General features: G+C 39.3%; 2 protein-coding genes across 2 annotated transcripts in view; one reads left to right on the forward strand and one right to left on the reverse strand.

Annotated features, from left to right (window-relative positions):
• Positions 1 to 572: 572 nt before the first annotated feature.
• On the forward strand, positions 573 to 13581 carry SRP14 (signal recognition particle 14). Its single transcript, XM_042815115.1, has 5 exons — positions 573 to 664; positions 900 to 972; positions 1759 to 1871; positions 2960 to 2992; positions 3310 to 13581. The coding sequence occupies exons 1-5, from the start codon at positions 641 to 643 to the stop codon at positions 3397 to 3399; spliced, it is 333 nt and encodes a 110-aa protein (XP_042671049.1). The 5' UTR covers positions 573 to 640; the 3' UTR covers positions 3400 to 13581.
• The window catches only part of EIF2AK4 (eukaryotic translation initiation factor 2 alpha kinase 4), a 32849-nt gene continuing 18606 nt past the window's right edge, over positions 5053 to 19295 (reverse strand). Inside the window, exons 22-39 of the mRNA XM_042815114.1 lie at positions 18884 to 18959; positions 17554 to 17675; positions 16422 to 16471; positions 16163 to 16331; positions 15563 to 15679; positions 14786 to 14851; positions 14082 to 14252; positions 13409 to 13543; positions 13169 to 13276; positions 12371 to 12499; positions 11310 to 11396; positions 10698 to 10810; positions 9099 to 9157; positions 8450 to 8547; positions 7738 to 7806; positions 7136 to 7180; positions 5945 to 6069; positions 5053 to 5491 (exon numbers count right to left, since the gene is read on the reverse strand). Coding sequence (XP_042671048.1) covers positions 5437 to 5491; positions 5945 to 6069; positions 7136 to 7180; positions 7738 to 7806; positions 8450 to 8547; positions 9099 to 9157; positions 10698 to 10810; positions 11310 to 11396; positions 12371 to 12499; positions 13169 to 13276; positions 13409 to 13543; positions 14082 to 14252; positions 14786 to 14851; positions 15563 to 15679; positions 16163 to 16331; positions 16422 to 16471; positions 17554 to 17675; positions 18884 to 18959 — 1794 coding nt within the window. The 3' untranslated portion in view covers positions 5053 to 5436. The remainder of the gene's footprint in view (positions 5492 to 5944; positions 6070 to 7135; positions 7181 to 7737; positions 7807 to 8449; positions 8548 to 9098; positions 9158 to 10697; positions 10811 to 11309; positions 11397 to 12370; positions 12500 to 13168; positions 13277 to 13408; positions 13544 to 14081; positions 14253 to 14785; positions 14852 to 15562; positions 15680 to 16162; positions 16332 to 16421; positions 16472 to 17553; positions 17676 to 18883; positions 18960 to 19295) is intronic.

Raw genomic sequence — 19295 nt, forward strand, 5'->3', positions numbered from 1 at the left:
TTTTAATGTATTGGGTAACGACCCCCCCGAGGATGACCACGCGAGGAGGCACGGCGGCCCTCCCGCAGCACCGCCGTGTGCAGGGATCAGCGCCCGCTGCCGGGGCCGAGCAGCCACCCGCGCATCTCCTTTCTATCCGTCTGTAGGGAATTCCTTCCACATCTGTGGCCGTGGGGAGGGACGACAAATCGCCTTTCCGCGGGACGAGAGCTGCGAGGCCCGAGACCGCGCGCTGCCTTAGACCGCCGCTCACCGTCGCCCCAGCCCGCGACTCTCCCCCCTAAGGTCGGCCGTTCGCACGGCCCGCTCCAGCAGCGCCACGCCAGCAGGCCGAGGCGCCAGCAGCCGAAGCGCCGCCCGTCGCAGCGCCGCAGACGCCGCGCCGGAACGTGGCGGCGGCGGCGCGTGGCTGACGTGGCGCTCCCCTCGGCGGGGCGGGGCCTCGCGAGGCGGTCGGCGCCGGCCCCGCCCCCCGTGCGCGAGACGCCGGGCCCACTCGGTCTCTCCCACGGCGGGAGGGAAGGGTGGGGTGCGCGTAGCTCCGCCTCGCACCGCGCATGCGCTTCCGAGCGCGTGCGTGAGTGAGTGAGCGAGCGCGGCGCTTCCGGCCCGGCTGCGCGGCGTGGAGCTGAGCGGGGCGATGGTGCTGCTGGAGAGCGAGCAGGTGGGGCCGCGCCGCGTAGCCGCACGGTCGGGGCTTCGGGGCCCGGCGCGCGGGACTCCGGCCGGTCACCGGCCGCTCGAGGCGTCCCCGTGCCGGCCGTGGCGGGAGGAGGCCGGGCGGGACCCCGGGACGCGCCAGGCCCGGCCCCCCCCGGTCGGGGCTGTGCGCGCGGCTCTGGGCGAGCGGGCCGGCGGCAGAATCCTCAGCCAGGCGGTGTGGTGTGCTTGTGTTGCAGTTCCTCACGGAGCTGACGAGACTCTTCCAGAAGTGCAGGACTTCGGGGAGCGTTTTCATAACGCTGAAGAAATGTAAGTGTTCGGTGTGGCTGCGGCGGCGTTAAGAGGTGCCGGTTTAAATCGGTGCTGCGTTAAGAGGGTGGGCGTCTTTGGGGCGTCTGGCGAGAGCGGCATGGCGCACGCCGACGGAGCCGGTACCCTGCGGCTGTGTTTCGAGCTGCGGGCAGCGTGGGGGCTTTCTGGTTGTTAGGCGCTATTTGGAAGCTCTTAGGCTTCTGGAAACGGAGAATTAAAACGTTCTTAACCTTTCTTAAGTTTCTCGATAGTTATTGGTGGGTTGCAACTGGATGTGAGAGGAAAATTCCGTGCTGTGAGGACAGCGGGTGGTTGGAGTGACCTCCTCAGGGCTGTGGCGGGTCTTCCAGCTCTGGAGACCTTGCAGGTTCGGCACGGCGAGGTGGTGGCAGCTCGAGGGGCCCTGCTCCCACGAGAAGGGTGGGCAGGCTGTGATCTGAGATTCCTCCCCGTTTGGGCCGTGCTGTTTCTGCAATAGGTACCCGGGGCCGTAGTTTAAATCACGTTTGAAGCCTGGTGCTGCTGAAATAAGCAGCCCATACAGCGTGTCTGTAGGAGAGCTTGCATATTTTTCTTGGCTTTCTTTTCAGGCAGAACCAGTTTATGTGGTGGACCATTCTGCAATTGCAGAGGGAGGGATCTGAAAAATTTTCATTCATTTGAGGCTGTTTTAAATTTCAAGGTGTTTTACTGATCTCATGAGCAATTTTTAGCATCTCAGGTCAACAGGCATCGCATGATTTTAGTGAAATGTGAATAAACATTCTCTATTTGCCAATACAGATGATGGTCGAACAAAACCAGTTCCACGCAAAGGCCACGTAGAAAGTTTTGAGCCAGCAGACAATAAGTGTCTTCTAAGAGCTACTGATGGAAAGAAGAAAATCAGCACAGTGGTGAGTGACAGCTCTGTGTTAGAATGATGAGCAGCCCTGCTTGGCTTTTATGCAACACTGAACTGAAGGCACAGCTGACATTGGGATGCCAAAACGTTACATTTACTAAGCATATTACGGATAGGACAACTGTTTAGTTGTACTTTCTTTACCAGATTTTGCTTCAAAATGGTATTGCTGAGCAAGCAGGAAAGGACTGTGTCTGTTTTCCACAACCTTGGGTGTTGAGGGAGGGAGAGGGGAAACTGATTCTAGAGAGATGAGGATGGTGTGGGCAGAAAGCCACGGGACAGTGATGAAACCTGCAGGGTGAGAAAAATGCCATGGCTCCAGGGAGAAAGGTCCTACAGTCAAGCTCAGGTGATGGAGGCAGCTTCTTATAGAGCTTGATGGAATTAACAAAGGTAGGCCTGGCATTACTGTAGCAGCCAGGAAATAGGGAAATGTTCTTTGACTGAAATAGTAGAAAAAGGATTCTTGTTTCTTGTCAAGGATATGTGGTATGGGGCAGACGCTTTGAAGGCTCAATCTTACTTAGCGTGCCTAGGTTTCTTTGTTTGTTTAAATTACCCCCTCCCTCATTTACAGAGCTTCTTGTATTTCAGGAAATGTTAACTTTTGAAGTTGGGGACTTGATGTGTTTATTTTGAATAAGAGATTGGGAAAGGCTTTAGCTGACTTTAAATGTCCTCTGTGATGTAATCTAAGGGAAAGCATTAATTTTAGAAATAATTGAGAGAATCTGGGCTATAGCATTTCATTCCAGGATTTGTGTTTCCACCTACAATTAAAGCGTGGCCTCATAGTAGAAGCAAATATTCTTTACTAGAATGTTTCTTCACCTCTTTCCTATGTGAAAATGAGTGGATTTGGGAAGGACAGCCTTCCGAGGATTGCTTTAATCTAATTAGGAGTGTTTTCAGTTTTCTATGTCAGTGAAGTATTATGGCATGTCAGTACAGCCTATGTGTATATGTACATATACGTGATGTTGTGAAAAGAGATAGCTACTGGTGGGTGAATATGTACTGATAGCTTGTAATGGAAGCCAGTGCTCTCTTGGTTAACCTCTGGTATTACTTTTGTAGGTGAGCTCAAAGGAAGTAAATAAATTCCAGATGGTAAGTTTTGCAAGCCTTCTATTTTCCTTTTCTGTAGGTATTGGGGAGTAGGCAGTAGGAGCAATGGAGAGCTGGGGCCAGGTTGGTTCAGCATTGCACTGGCATACAGATTAATCTCAGACTGCACACATCCATCCATGTAAAACAATTCAGTGGTTTTATCTAACTTTCTACATTGGTTTAGAAACAAGTTTCCCAGGGTAGTAGAGGAAGGTTGTCTGTCACTGAGAAAATGAAGATACACATCCATGAACAGTATGTAAACTAGCATATACTTGAAGTATCTCTTCTTTTAATGGTTCTAATTATTGTTTCAGGCGTATTCTAATTTGCTGAGAGCTAACATGGATGGCTTGAAGAAAAAGGACAAGAAAAGCAAAAACAAGAAGAGTAAAGCAACGCAGTGATGGACAGTGTCCTACCATCACTGTAATAGACTTGACCCTTGCTCAAAGCAAAGTCCATTTCTTTTTGAGTTACCACTTGTCTTTGGCTTTTCTTTTCCAGCAGGATACTGGGATGTGATCAGTACTTTTGTTTAAATTGAAAGGCAGAAGGTGCTTTCTGTGGATTGTTGTATGGCAGGAGTATTTACAAGATTTTACCAGAATAGCTTTACACTCGTCTGCCAACTAGTTTTGTACTTATACTGCTGTATGTTTTGTATTATACAAGTGGGCAGTGCAAAACCCATCTAGGGAATAACGGGTGAAGAGTAATGCACAGCACCATGAGCAAAGTGAGACTGGAACAGGAGTCTTGGTGACAGATGCCCAGTTTTATAGATAAGCCGCAGTAATACCAGGGAAAGCAGGTGCCAACCTATTACCAGGAACAGCAGCTTTCCTGTTTGTCTTATTTTGAGGGACTTGTTTACACGATGCAGTACAGATGTCTGTAAGGCAGCCAGAATGTGTTTGAGCTCCCACAGAGCTTAGCAGCTGTGCCTTTTCTCCATGCTGACCCAGCTGTGCTGAGCCTGGCTTGGGGCGGGGAGGGCAGGGCAGGATACTGCATCATGGTTCCTTCAACATAGCTTAAGAATGCTTGTGTCACCTGAGCGTTTGTTTTTTAAGGCTTCATCCTTCAACATATTCAGGGATCTGGATTTCCCCATTTTCACATCGTAAAGTAACTCCTTCATATGAGCAGATGTAAAAGATGAATACTTACTTGTTCCTATTAAACACAATGAGAAATGGATTTAGTTGTAACGACTGATGTGACTTGTCTGGTGAATGGCTAGGAATTATCCCATTATCTGTGACTTCAGGACCAGTACTGCCAGAGTTACTTTATGTTGCTGTTGCAACCTCACAGTTCTCAGAGGTTTTTGGGCTGGTTTGTCATTGACCTTACATCTTTATATGTTCTAATTTCACCCTCCTTGTCGCTGTGAGAAAAAGGCAGAATAGGTGGGTATTTCTTAATGCACCGACCTTCAGTGCTGAGAACAATCGTTTGTTTTAAGAAGCAGGAACAAGTTACTTAAACACCAGTGTATGTCCAGACATAGATTGCTTTTTTTGCATATTCACTCTGGTATATTGAGATTGATGTGACATATAATGCATTATATACAGCAACTAAGGCTGTTACTCATCCTTACATTTATTCAGCTTATTTTTCCTGATGTGTTGGTAGTGCAGCTTAGTTTTAAATACACACACTAGTAATTCGAAACAGCATTGACTGGGAAGCTGTAGCTTCAAAAAGAAATTAAGATTCCTTTAATCATTATGTATTCAAAGGCTTTCTTCATGTGGATTCTAAACTTAAGTTTGCTAGTTCAAAACTTCTGTTACGCTTCTAAGTATGTCAGGTTTCTCTGAAGTCTTACTTTCAGGACCTTCAGGTTTAAAATAAGTTTTTCTGCATAGGGTTTAAGTTCTGTCTCCCATGAAGCAGCTGTTTGTTTTGAATGGGGAAGTGTGGGGGCAGGATGGATGTAGGCAGCCAGGCTTGCGCAATTCAGCTTCATATGTTTTATGAATTCAGCTACTATGTTTTACAGAAAGATTTAAGATGAATTAAAAAAAGACAAAACTTCCTAATACATATTTCAGAAAGGCTCAGTAGTCAAACCTTTTATTACCCAAAAGTTCTTCATCAAAAGTCATTTACAGTGGAAGATAATCATGTTCTCTAATCCTTGAACTGAGATTCTCATTTCAGCATTGCTGCATAAGGACATAAATGGCATTCTAAGCTGAATTTAAGTAAATCATTTTACACTTACACAGCTGCTAATTTCCATTGTAAGGGAGCAAGAATTACACAGTAATACATATCTCTGGCTGTAGTCAGACTGCTTCTTTAATACCTATAAAACATTTATTTCCATTTCTTGGAATAAATTTACAGCTTATATTACACATGAAATTCCTTTGTGGAAAACACTGTTGTCTGTTAGTAAGAGCATCCCATAAAAGATGCTCTGAGCACTAAAACAAAACCTTGCATTCATCTCGGTAACTGTACAGGATGAGCACAGGAACCCTGCAAAGGAAACAAAAATAATCTTTTTAAATTTGTGTCAGATTCCAATTGTATTCTTTCAAAACAGGAGGAACTCAGAAGTCCCACCCACAAGGAAAGAGGGTCACAGTGCACTTGTGGAAACAAGTAGTGGAAACATACTTGAACATATTTGTATTTACTATTCAGTTTGAAGAAAGCAACAAAATAAATAAATGAGTGCAGTTTAGAATTTCTTGAAAAGGCTTACGAAGTGTAGAATTTAGATTACCTGAAGTGAGGATTAGATGGTGTTAACCCCCCATTTTGTTTCCTGTTAGCCAAAAATAGCACTTAAAGAAACAGGCCTGAATATTTCTTTTTTGTACTTGGGGAGAGGGAAAGGGGAGAACAAATGAAGAGCAGCTTATTAGATGAAGCTGAAATGCAGAAATCGATGGGATATTTCATGCACCTTTAAGAACCTAGATTTACCTCTTCTCCATTTTGATACTGTAAATTTCATCACAGATTGCTTGCAAGTATGAACATCTCTGTTTTGGCCATCGTGACATCAGTTGTCTTACAGTAGCATCAAAGGCATGTCTGGCTCCATCAAACTAAGGAATAAAATGACAAGAAACTGTAGTATTCTCTAGTGAAGGAAGTGCTTCTCTTGGAAGGATGCAGTGTTCTGAACAGTGTAATGTCAATTCTCCTTAATCAAACAGGGTATTAAAAGGATTTAAATGTAATTTAATGCTACTTGCCTTTATTGTTTAAGAAAAGGTGTTAAGAATGAGGCTTTTCAGTGATTGCTTAAGAAAGACAGTTCAGCAAACAAAGAAGCTCTGTCCTTTTAGCAGTGCTGGATGGAACATGAGAATTTTAGCATAAGGGCAGTGAAAATTGAATGATACAAGCTGATCATGTGCCTGTTCCCTTTTTTGAAGCGAGAGATGATAAACTATCTCCATGTTTTGGAAGACTGGGTGAAATAGGTATTTTGACATGTTCTTATGTTTCACTGAAGTCTGATGACTGTGTGAGCACTGCTTCAGAGCAGAGCAGCGTTGTGGGAGGCGTTAAAAGGAGTACTAGATCTACATCCTTCTATAGGCAGGATGTCATTTGTGTTTTTGGGGAAGATGGAGAGGTCTCCAACTGTAGTTAAGAACTTCTGACTTCAAAGCCACTGCTTTGTCTACAGCATTCTTTTTTCCTAATCAAATAGCTTCTGAATTGTTAAAGGGGCCTATATAATACTTATACATCTTCTGTTTTTCTTGGCTTTACTAAGAAAAGAAGTTTCAGCTGCTGTACTCGTATCAACTGCCTCTGTGTTTTGGGTCCTCCTTCATAAACAGCTTCAAGAAAGAAACAACTTTGCTGAGACTGCAAGTTAAAACTTACATGTTTTGGAAAATACACAAGTTTGGATTTCAGATAACTTCTGGGAAAAATCCATAGCTTTGGATTAGGATCTCCTAATGGTGTCTTGTGTAACTTGAGCATTTTCCAAAAAGGTTTTTCTAGCCTCAGTTAAGCTCTCTGGGTAGAAAATTGCTTTCAGGTTTTAAAGCCTAATTCAAATTCTTCAAAGGAGAACAAATACAACAGGCAAATTGTACGTTCATCTAACCTACACTTCCACTAGAGTTTCAACTACAATACTTAATTGCTTACCTCTAATAATAAGAAGTGTATCAGAGTTTCTTTTGGCAGATCTACCTGCAGCAATATCAAGAAATCAAATATTTAACATTTCTATCATCAGTTTGCCAACTGGAGATTAGCTGCAGTAAGGGGAGTCACTTTTTCAATTCCAAAGAAGCACTCATGCTGACAGTGCTAGGAATATACAAAGCATTTAAAATAAACTGGTAAAGACAGATTCCATAATGGAATGTTCCATACAGGTGCAGGCAAATAGGAAGTACTTTTTTCTTGAAAAGCATACACCAAAGTCTGAAAGCCATATACAACAGCTGGATCAGTTTAACTGTAAGAACAAATCTGGCAGGAACAAGTTACTAAATTACCACAACAGGATAAGTACAGCTTAAGACCTTACAACTAAGTACTTGTTCCATTTTGGTGTGTACAATTGGACATTACAAACAGTCTGAGATACTTCTCAAGGATTAAAGATGCACAACGTGGCCAAGAGTTTCTTTGGTTAATTTGCTGTCCCTAATGCAAGGCTTGTAGTAGCAATTTCTTCCAGATGCATCATTGAATTCGATTACAGATTTGAAATTAATTCAAGCTTTTGCCAAAATACTTACTGCCAAAATCTCAATTTCACTTGTTTTCTGTTGCAAGCTAGAAACAAATGTCTGCAGTCTTGTTTGCACCTGTCAACAAAAGATGGCCAAAAGTAATTCACTGCTTTTGTGACCCAGGTTGAAAACAACTGTTCTCTGTTTCATAGATTATGAGAACAGAAGAGGCTGCTTCTAGCATGAGATGCAGAACTACACATTTAAACTAAAATTCACCGTCAGTATCACTTTCAGTAACATCCACACCAAACCTTGATAAATAGACAGGAAGGAGACTGGGGCTGAACAATCTTGCTGTAATGATACAGATTTGGTAGTAGCAGTACTGCACTAAAGCAGACTGGGCTGCACATTAGGTTGTGAAGCCTGGTATATGAAGTTACAAGCTGCCTTTCTGGCCATTAGGTGAGAACCTATGACTGCAGGGCACAGCACAGTATGGCTCGCTCTTCTTCATACTTACATACATCAAGTATCTATACGTACACAGCTATACAGCTAGCAAGCAAGCTACGATAATTTTGCAAAGGTAGCATTTTATAGAAACACTTGCAGCCTTACATTAATATTGTCTTCTGTACTCTAATATCTTGAAGCCACTCACTGTAAGTAAGCAGACTGATAATTGTATTGTCACATCGTGCAATCTTTTTACATTACGATAATACTGTATTTCAGAGGCTTAATTCTTTATACTTATTGGGCACACGTGTACCTGAATTTCTTGGCGACGTCTGGCACTGGCAGATAACTTCTCAGGAGCTATAACACTGACATTAGGCACTACAAGAGTTCCATGCGACTCAAATGCACCTAAAATGTAGAGTTTTACATTATATTCTCTCATAATAGGAAAAAAAAGTAGCGAGAAACAGAAAATTCACCAATAAGCTTAACATGTAGTGCAGGATTTAAAAAGCTGCTAAAAAGTACAGTTAATCAAGCCCATTGGAGGTGAAATAAGCATATACGTTCTCAAAATGCATGCCTATGACTGTGAAAGGCTGGCTGATGTGAATAAAAATTTGATATCTTATGTCAAGAAAGTGCTGTACTAAAAGGTTCCAAATGGCTTACAGAATTTATAAAAGAACTTAGTATACACAGTTATCAACAAAGGAAAGCTATTATAAGATTGAAGAAACGATTTAATGCACAGACCCAGGAGAAAGTTTGTTTTAATTCACTTTGAAACATGTTTGAGAGTAGGGGGAAGTGTTTCTGAGAAGATGCACTGCTAGAAAATGTGTCCCTATGCTGACCTTGGCAATACTTGCAGAATGTATGATCCAGCAAGATCTTCTAACAGAACTCAACACAAAGAGAAATCATTTTCAGTGATTTATTAAGTGGAGAATAAATACCTGAACTATTAGCGAATGATCCCTTTTGGTTTGGTACTGAGAGGTTATCTGAGGTTTCTCTGAAAGTTAACAAGGACAGTTAAGGAAACAAATTAACAATAATGAAGGCATGCTCTGATAACACATGGTTTCAGGCTGTGGTTCATGCACACTTATTTCATTCCAACAGATAAATTTATGTTTTGTTCTGGAACAGACAGGAACTCATACAGGATTACATTAGCAAATTTGATGCATCAGGCCCAGCAAACGACAAATGACTGTATTGCTATTGTATTGGACTACTGCTTGTCAACAGCACAGCAACCTTTGTGTTAACTTTAGCTACAAACAGCTGTGCTGCCCACGATTCAAGAGTGATTTAGATCCTAATGCTAGAATATATTAAGAAAATTTTGTCTCTAAATCGTTAACTTAATCAACTCAGATTTCTGAGAGTTGATACTGGTGATACCAGAATACCAAAGCAGTATTTACGCTTGAGATCTTACAAATCAAAATAAACTTTTGATTATTTGGATCCATTTACTTTGACAGTACTACTATGATTGTAATTGTTGCATTTTTATTATTACCAAATATGATTTTTTCTCTGTATTCTGCTCCCAGGATCTAAAGGTAGTCTTTAGAAAGTATGCTTTTCTTTCACAGCATGAAAGAATATATAGATCCTACAGATCTGCCAAAACACATGAGAACGAGGTTAGTTGCAAAATGCCACAACTGGCAGAGGCCAGATAAAGGAAGAATGAGGAGGTGGGCAGATGTCATCCACCTGTACACAACATTTTTGAGTTACGCATTTCATAGCTTAAAGATTTTCTCTACCGTTAATTCAGAAATATTACGGATATCCAATCTGTTGGCTTATTCATATAAACTAGAATTCAGACACTCCTCCTGCTATCACTACCGTATTTACATACACATGTACATATATGTAATACAAATGTATAAATCAGTGTTCCAGCATATATTTTATAAAGTCTATGCGTAACAGCTCTACTGCTTGTGCACAGCAGTGTAACTGTTGCCTTTCCTGTGATTTCTGCATTGCTGTTCAGCACAACAAAGAGTAATTTCAGCAAAGACACACAGTCCTGCTGCACACCCTGAGTCTTGGCCAGGTGTTACTTTCACGTGTGCCAGTCTAGGTATGCAGTTGTGCTGGAGTCACACATTCATTTTTACCCTATTAGCACTGCCTCAAAATGAGAGGGACCTGCTGCTTAAATTCAATTACAGAGTGCATGAATGTAAATCACTTCTAGTCAGTAATGGGAACTTGCAGGCAGTCCTGCCATACAAATGATACTGCTGTTTTAGTTTCATTTGAGCTGGATGGATACATACATAGTCTTCTAATTTGAGAAGCACTAACCATGTTTCAGTATAACAGCTTCTAGGGAAATCAGTCTCTTAATAATAAAATTCTGTAGCTAAGCCTTTTGCTTTCTTCTCCCCTCAAAAAATCAGAAAGAAATCAGTAAAGCTCATGTTCTGTGTTGAGTACTACCAAGGTTTAACTGAGTATATAATTATTTCATTAAGAAAACCATATTTATGTCTTTACTTTGCGAAGAATTTTTTTTTACTTACCTACTACATCTTTCATCACAGATTTTAGTTTTCAGTTTCTGGACCAGGTGATCTACTAAGTCAGATTCAAAAATCCTTTTCTCCGTCTGTCTGTCTTTCTCAAAGGATTTCACCTATGATGTATTTCAGTGAGTCTTAATGTTGTTTCTTAAAGCAGCATATGAATAAATGTCTCAAGACCAAACTGGGTTATTCACCTATTAAAGGTGAAGCAGTCAAATGGAAGAAGCTGTCATCATTAGCAATCAATCACTGTCCATTAAATCTTTGACTTCTATATATTTTCAACCAACTAATCTACTCCACATTCCCAAAGCTTAAACTATCTCATCTACTTTTATCTCATATGTGATAGATGACATTGAACAAAATGGTTCAGAGGTGCAGATACCATATTAGTAAGAACTTATTAGGTTTGGGGCTTTTCCTTTTTTTTTTTTTTTTTTTTTTTTAACATTCTAGTACTTAGCAGCCAAATCTACATTTACTTGAATTCCATCTACTGAAATATTTGATAGAAAAATGAAATGTTCATGATCCTAAGAAATAAAAAATACAGAACAGATTTATCAACCTGAAACACTACTGAATGTCCTCTGATACCACGCTTACCTTTACATGACTTCCTTCTTTGTCTGATACAAGAGCTACGTATGTAATCCCAGAACATCTGCAATACTCCTGCAGTTCTTCCTGGGACTGAAATAGGAAAAGGGAAAGAGGAATGGGATGCAAATTTAACAAATTTAAACTGATCACTTAAATAATCAGTTTCCCGTCTTCAGTTACAATAACTTTATATGCAGCAGTTACATTCAATATGAAAAGTTCGGAGCGAGGAAAACTTTACTAACAAGTCCAGGAGATGAAACTTAATTTTGCATGGATACATTCACCTAACATTCTCTAAGAATCAAAATTTAAGTCTATACTCTAGGCAAAATGTAAGTCTAAGCCCTGCAGTCCCAGTTCCTTCACAGAACGTTGGTTGGATCCACTTTCTGGGCAAGGCATGCTCACCAGCACAACACCGCTCCCAGCTATCCAGCCCTTTCAGCAAGGCAGCACTGGGGTAAATGACTGTTTCCTCTTTGCCATCTGTCCTCCAAAAGGAATCATTAGTAACAGAAGATAAGTGAAATGCAGTCCAGTCTCCTTTCAGCATAGGTAAAGATGCAAGGATGTACGCCTGCAATGTACAGCTGCCTTCACTGTAGACTATAAATGCCTTTAATGTGTTTCAACAGATTTAGAAGATAACTGGAACCAACCAAGGTCTATTTGGAGATCCATTCTGTTCAGATCACCTCTTTCATTGCCTTCACTGGTACAAAATATGCTTAAATTAGGCCAGTTAGCTCTCATTTAATTTATTCTGTGACTTTCCCCCTTCATTCTAATACACCTTGGACTCTACACTCAGTTTATAACCACGGAAGGTCACTTAATTCCACTGTGCTCTGAGGAGTTCTCCTACACATTTTTAAAAGGTCTGGTAGCTGAAGAGCATGCAAGGACAGTGAGAATCTACCCAAATAGCAACCTGCATTTTCAGTTTTCTGAATTTGTGATTCAATTACAACTAATCTTAAAAAATTGAAAAAGGATGGTCTCAGCCTGTGCTAATCTTAGAGAACAGCAACATAATTAATACATGTAGATAGAAATTCTACCTGGGACCAGTCATACATTATTTCAGCTGGAATTCCTGCAGTCCAAAGTTTCTGAACAATATTGATAGCTCTCCCCATTGACATCTGACCAACACTTACAACCAGCAAGTCACATGAGCTGACAGAAATCTGGAAGAAAAGTAAGAACAAGGGGGACAATATTAGCCACCAGACCATTTCCAGTTTATTAATGGAGTTAAAAGTAACTAAGAAGGATGCATTTTTCAAAATGTAACAACCTGCAAAAGGTGTTAGATCACCTCTTTCTAAAGCCACCGGAGCACATGTGGAAGGTGCTGAAGCTTACTCTGACAACAAGCAACTGCAAAGCCTCAGCCTACAAAAGCCTCCCAGCCTATTCTGTTCTTCCCTTCCCAATGAACTTAGCAATGTTAATTTATTCTTACAAAAAAATAGTTAATGAAATAACATATTCCACAACCAAATGAAATTGTGTGACATCCAAAGTCCATTTTCTTAAAGTTCCTTCTTGGAAGAGGCAAAATAAGAATAGCTGAATATCTACAGTTGTATTCTTTCATCTGAAACAGCATTTAAGCTGAGGAAAGGCCCATTACATTAAAAAGTTCTAAAACTGAAGATTGCCTGTTCCCTTGCTTCACTAAATAATGCTATGTGTAGACATGGAAGAAAACAAGTCAACTTGATGTTTGCTGTTTCAGAATGGTTTTTTGGATCACATCTGAATCTGTTATTTTTTGCCCATCTGTGGTTACAGGTAAGTTACTGTCAGAAGTAAGCAAACAAACATTCCCATCTCCCCAGCACCAAACTTACAGTATCCTCCATACTGGAAACAGCAGCAGTTATTTTATCTATAGCTATGCTGACTCCAACAGCTGAAGGCACCGGTCCTACTGCCTGCGGTCCTCTAAACTGTGGGATCTGAAGATAAAAAAAAAAAAGACAAAACTAAAGAACCAAATAGTTATCTTTGGAAAATGTCAGAAAGATTTTTCATTTTTCACTTCTTTGTGTTCTTTTTTCCTATAAATTCATTAAGAGATGTACACATACCAGATGATCATATCTGCCCCCGGCAGCAAGAATTTCAGGCACAGTTCTTTGCCTTCTTTTGATGTATGCTACAAACTGGAAGATGATACCGTTGTGTTGCTGTATTTTGTAAACTAGTCCCAGATTTATGGAAATCTGTAAAATAAAAATGCATAAGTGAACAATTCCTCTACCATTACTGGTTAATGTAATGTATTTCCTATTAGATGTATGCGCTAACAAGACTGTTCTCACATAAGAAGACATATGGAAAGATTATCTCCAAAGATTAAGATACAATTAAAAAGTAAGGAAACAATACTTGAAGCTTAACACATCACAAGAAAACTAAACAGCAAGCCATAAGGAAAGTGGAACATGATCAGTAAGCATCAGCTTTCTGCATTTAAAAAATATTTATAGCTTATTTCAAAACATTTCTTTACGCTTCAATCTTGGTTGGAAAGATAATCCGTTTGTAATTAGATAGAAATGGAGCCAGAGACTTCCAACTGAAAAAAGATCTTGTTCTTCAAACACCTCTCCCAAAATGACTATCAATATTATTACCTGCCATCAAAGATCTTTCAGCGTGCTTTTTCTACTCTCAAATATCATTAGCTTGTTTTGTGATAAATTGCAGGGCCCAGGAGCCTACAAACAACTGATTTATTAGCAAAGTGTTTCTACAAACCTGAAGTTTTATTCCAAGTTGTTTTAGCAGACCGATTACTTCCTCTAGATCCTTCATGCCATGCTTCAGCAGCTGAGTCACGCCTGGCTTTTGTTTTATCATTGTGTTTAAAAATGGAAATACATTACTTGCTTCTCCCTTCTGTTCAATGAACCTGTAGAGTCGAGAAAGCTAAAAACAAAAACAACAAATAGCACCAGTGAAGGTGCTCATAACAGAACACTTTGAGAAAAATGGAAAATATTTGTCTGTTCGAGTAAAATATCAGCCTTTTTTTGCTTGTTTGACCTAGCAGCCTTTGTCTACCTACTGAGTTGAGGAAAGGAATGGACATTTACAACTCTCATTGGGGCATCCAGAAATCAACACAACTTTCTGTATGCACACTCATCAACGGTTGCTGACTTTTTTTTTTTTTATAATTTCTCTCTGTTTTACTACATGTCACTGTACGGAATTCCATCTACCCTTTCATTACCACAGTTTCAAAAATATGTTTAAGAGAAGAGAGTAACATGGAAAGTAGCCATACTGCAATGGAGAGCAGAACAAACTCAAACCACTTTCAAAGAGATTAATCTGTTCTGGACAGCGGATTTAACAATTGATTCTTTCATCCTGGTTGAGTAAATTTCAAAGTAAGTAAAACTTAAGTAGCTTATGGCAAGTTATGGGGAATTTAACAACAACTTAAAATTACTCACACTATTTGACGTGAGAGAGAGATTACAGAATTTGGCTTCCACTTCTCTTTTAGTTAGCTTTTCAGTCTGCAAGAGAAAGAAGTGCAAACATATTCAGAGCAAGTACGTTGCAGCAAACATTACTGCTGAGAAGAATTAAAACACAAGGTTCCAATGCTTTTAATTACAGGCTGTATTCTCAAACTTCAATCGTACCGTAAAAAAGCAAAGCTGATAAGTAACACATTTTCTACTGACGTTTTAGTGAGGCCATATTTGGCTTAGTCTAAGGAACAGGAAGAAGTATAAAAATGTAAACTTCTGTTGAAAAGCACTTCTGCGTAAGTGAATACAAGAATTCCCATGTGTTAATTAAAATGATAACAAATAAAATTAAATAATTAAAAATTGAACCATAAAGCATTATGAAATAGACATTTTTTTGGATTTAAATACTACCTTAATAATTTAATTTCATCCATTTTCTTTGCTTATTAAGTGGAAAGAAAATACACTATGATATTAAGATTCATTTATTTTTACCAGTTCTTAACTACACAGGTGAATATTTACCACATGAATACTTATTTAAAAAATTATCTCAAAACATCCAAATTCAGAAATAACTGAGAACATATTAATCTGAGTTCACTGCCCAAAGGTAGGCAGCCTTTATATCTAACAGGATGTTCCTTGTTATGCTGGCGATGCCCTGTTACTCATTTTTAGAGATGGCTCCTCTAAGTAAGATACCCTAATCTATGTCTACGAAGATTAGATTAATAATTCATATCTTACCACAGCATCATAGAGAATGATGTAAACTTGATTCAGTTTATCCTCTGGTATCCCACAGTGCAAAAGTATAGCTTTCAATAAGGAAGTATGGTTCAAGTAGATACTGTAATTTCTTTCCTGAGTTCAAAAAATAATAATAATTAAAATAAATAAATGAAAAGGAAGAAAACGAGGAACGTTTTATTAGCATTTCTATTTACCTAAACACTAAGGAAAACACACATGCAAAAAGAAAACTCACAGATGTTTTTTAAACCTTCAGTAACATCTCCAACTGTTCAGACCTCTCCTTCCATCACCTTACCTTTCATTTATAAATGAAGAGTGGCAAGGATTGCCCCATTCTACAGTAATTACTTGCCCAACAGAAGGCAGATCTATTTCAATGGCACTGTAGGGACTCGGTTAGTATTTCTGATGCACACACACATTTTTGCATCATTTTATGTTCACCTACGAAAACACACAACAATGTTCTACACATGACTATTGGTAAAACCTGTAAGCAGAAAGTTCTGTACATTAACTTACATTAACATTTTGAGATGGAAAAAGAGGAAAAAAAAACCATAAATCAAAAGGTACAATTAGAGAATCTACCTGTAGCACTGAAAACTCCTGAATGATTTCTGAAATTGCATAAATGGTTTCTGCTAAAGGCAAAAAGCTATTTCCAGTGGATGTAATAATGTCAAATGCACATTCCAGAAGTTCTTTGGGATGACAGCGGTCCAACTTCCGAGGTCTGAAAACTCGCTCAATACAGTATCTGAGGGAAACGTTGAAGAACAAATCAGCATCTTCAGCATTCAGTGTCATGTAGCACAGCATCTCTGCACAACATCCACACGTCCCTTACCTTTTCAAGTTTGATATATTGTTTCTAGCTACAAATCTTGCAAAAGGAATCTGGAAAACAAAATAGAAATTGTTCAAACAAAAGCGGTCTAGTGATGTCCTTACGAGGCAGGTGAATTACTAGCATGCAATCAGCATTTCTACTCTCACATGTAATAATGCCATAAATATTTGCCATGGCCAAAAAACATAAATCATCTTTGTGGCAAGTCTTAAACAACCACACAAACACGAAAAAAAACAACGGAAAACAAAAAAATGTTCCTAGGACAGCTTGGAGAAGGACAAAATACATCATAAACTTGTCTTGAAGCCTATTAAAATGTACTGTCAGCTATTTTGTTGTTTAGAGAAAGATAAAAAAAATTGTTTAATAAATCATTGATCAACACATCTTCCAAAACAAAAAAGTCCAAAAGAGAGATAAATACTGTAGATACTGCATGTGTCCTTAACTGTGAATCACACTGTATAACTGAATGTTCTAAATGCAAAGGAAAGGGGAGTCACACTGGTGTTAAATTAATGTAAGAGATAAAAGGTCAGGTTATCTACCTGTCAGTAATAAACACAAAAATAAAACTTAAAGCACTTAAGTTTTAATTAAGTGCAAAGCAATTAACAACACCAGTATTACCTATAATTGAGTAGTGCTGAATCATGGATAGTAAGATTTCAGCTACACATGCTGTTCCTCTCAGAGGAGAATGATGCTTAACTGTGTATGTTAGGGACATAAAATTGGAAAGAATGTTGCATGCTCTTTAGGAAGACATACAAATAAGAAAGGGATGAGAATATTTTTTCATTTATCACAGGTAAAATTATTTGCCTCAAGTACGCACAAGAAAAAAAAAGCAGCAGTGACATCTACCTCATTTATAATGTAGCATTACCTTTACCTTTGGTTAAAAAAAGAGAAAAGGAAATAGTGCACCTCTTCCCTAAACAGTCAGGGCTGCAGCTGTCAAAACCAGGAGGGCAGCATTAAGAAAAACATAACAGATGCTGAAAGATGTACTGCTTCAGCAGTTAGGGAAAGTGCACACATTAAACCAAACTCAGTGAGCTAAATGTATGGACAAACAGCCATCTTCAACCCCAGCACTGCCAGCAAGGAAGATGATACTTACTCTGAGGTCATAAGGAAGCATAACCAGCATCCCACTGTGATCCATGAAATAGGAAGCTTCATTATGTTCATACAGTTTTTTATTTCTAGGCATTAGCAATGGAGTATGCAGCTTGATGGCTCCTACACAAAACCAGCAAAATGCTATTATCTTCAGAAGTAACATCTGTTTTTGCAAATTCATAAACAACTTTGCAGTGATCAATACCTTTTAAAATTACATTCTTTTAGATGTCTTTAAATGGTGGAATAGGAAAATCTATTAAAGAAATCTATCAAACAGACTTTGATGTTCAGTCTTCCACACTCAGAGTGCAGCCACTGTTCTATCTGAATCTAATCCTCACTGAAACTCTACTATAAATGATAATATCACTAATCATGGAAAAAATACTTGGGGGGAAAAAACTTAAAAAGCTCCAGATACAAGTTACTCTTACAGATGGCAGATAAAATCTAACAGAAAATACATCCAGCTCCCCTGTCTTTTCTGACAATTTTTCACTCTTTTAATCTCCAAGCTGCTGATAAATGCTAGAAAGTTTGATAAGTTTTAATGGAGGGAAAAGAAGTAACTCATCTTTATTTGGCTTTATATTTCCCAGTTTCTCTTCTTTTATTACTGCGAAACCCCGATGGTGTTTAATCAGATTGTGATCTACCAGGAAATCTTCCAGTTTCTGTTTTAAAGATTACTCGTTTTTATAGAAAATACAACAAACCATACAATAGCACCACATAAAACATTTCAGACGGGGCAGTATGTACATGAGTTTTCTTCCTTTTTTAAAAACTAATTTGAAGCAAATACTAATGAGTAGATGAAGTCACAGAGAGAAAAACCACTGAAGACTGTTGAAGATCATGACACTAGCTCTGGCTCAGGAAGTCTCCCAAGGGCACATCATTTCTGAGAGCAGTATCAATGAAAGCACCACTGTATGGCTGCTCTGTTCTTACTTCCTTTCCTTGGCCATTTGCCTTGTGGCTCCATTCAGAGGGAGGGTGCTGTGTCACATGGATGTCTGGTCTTTCACTGTAGGGCTATCCACATATTCGTATCTAAATTTAACATAGCATTCTGCATCTGAAAGCTCCTACAGCTTCATCAGAACCAGATACATTCGAAGATGGAATTAAGATTTTAACTGTTCTTCCTGTGGAAAATTTAAATCATTCAGACTTCAAGTTAACAGCCAAAAATTTAAAATTTTGAATAGTACCCAACTACTGAACAAACTCTGTGACTCGTGATAGCAGAATCGTTCCTTTCCCTTAAATCCACTCAGTCATGAAAAAGGGAAATGAACAACTTTTGTAAACACGCTCACCGTGTCTTTTAAATATCCGACTGATAATCTCACACACGTGCTGCTGGATCTTGGCTGCCCAAACAGAAAAACTGCCCTGAAACCATCACAAATAAAAAGTACATACATAATTTATATGCAAGGAATATTCCACTTAATATAGGTAAAAAATGTTGTACTATCTTCTTTCGCTATAATCAACTGTATTGCTTCCACAACAAAAAAGAACAATAGCTATACAAAGCATTATTTTACTGTCACCTTGCACTTCTTTACAAAGATTTAAGAACTTAAAGGATTATGTTACCATCATTAGAACAAGAGAAAACACTCAAAGCCAACAATTTATGTTGGCAATCAGATGCTAAGTACTATCAGTTTAAGAGAGGTTAAGAATAAAGCTTATTTCTTCATTGAAGAATCAATGTAAGGT

This window comes from Centrocercus urophasianus, unplaced genomic scaffold (assembly GCF_019232065.1).
Source record: "Centrocercus urophasianus isolate 14NV4802_14NV808 unplaced genomic scaffold, USGS_Curo_1.0 seq_14, whole genome shotgun sequence".
NCBI lineage: Eukaryota > Metazoa > Chordata > Aves > Galliformes > Phasianidae > Centrocercus > Centrocercus urophasianus.

Bases quoted from the DNA above. Each gene is read 5' to 3' on its own strand.
- SRP14 (XM_042815115.1), top strand. From the start codon at position 641: ATGGTGCTGCTGGAGAGCGAGCAG. The intron at 665-899 runs GTGGGGCCGCGC...CTTGTGTTGCAG, and splicing joins TGCTGCTGGAGAGCGAGCAG to TTCCTCACGGAGCTGACGAG. The intron at 2,993-3,309 runs GTAAGTTTTGCA...TTATTGTTTCAG, and splicing joins AAGTAAATAAATTCCAGATG to GCGTATTCTAATTTGCTGAG.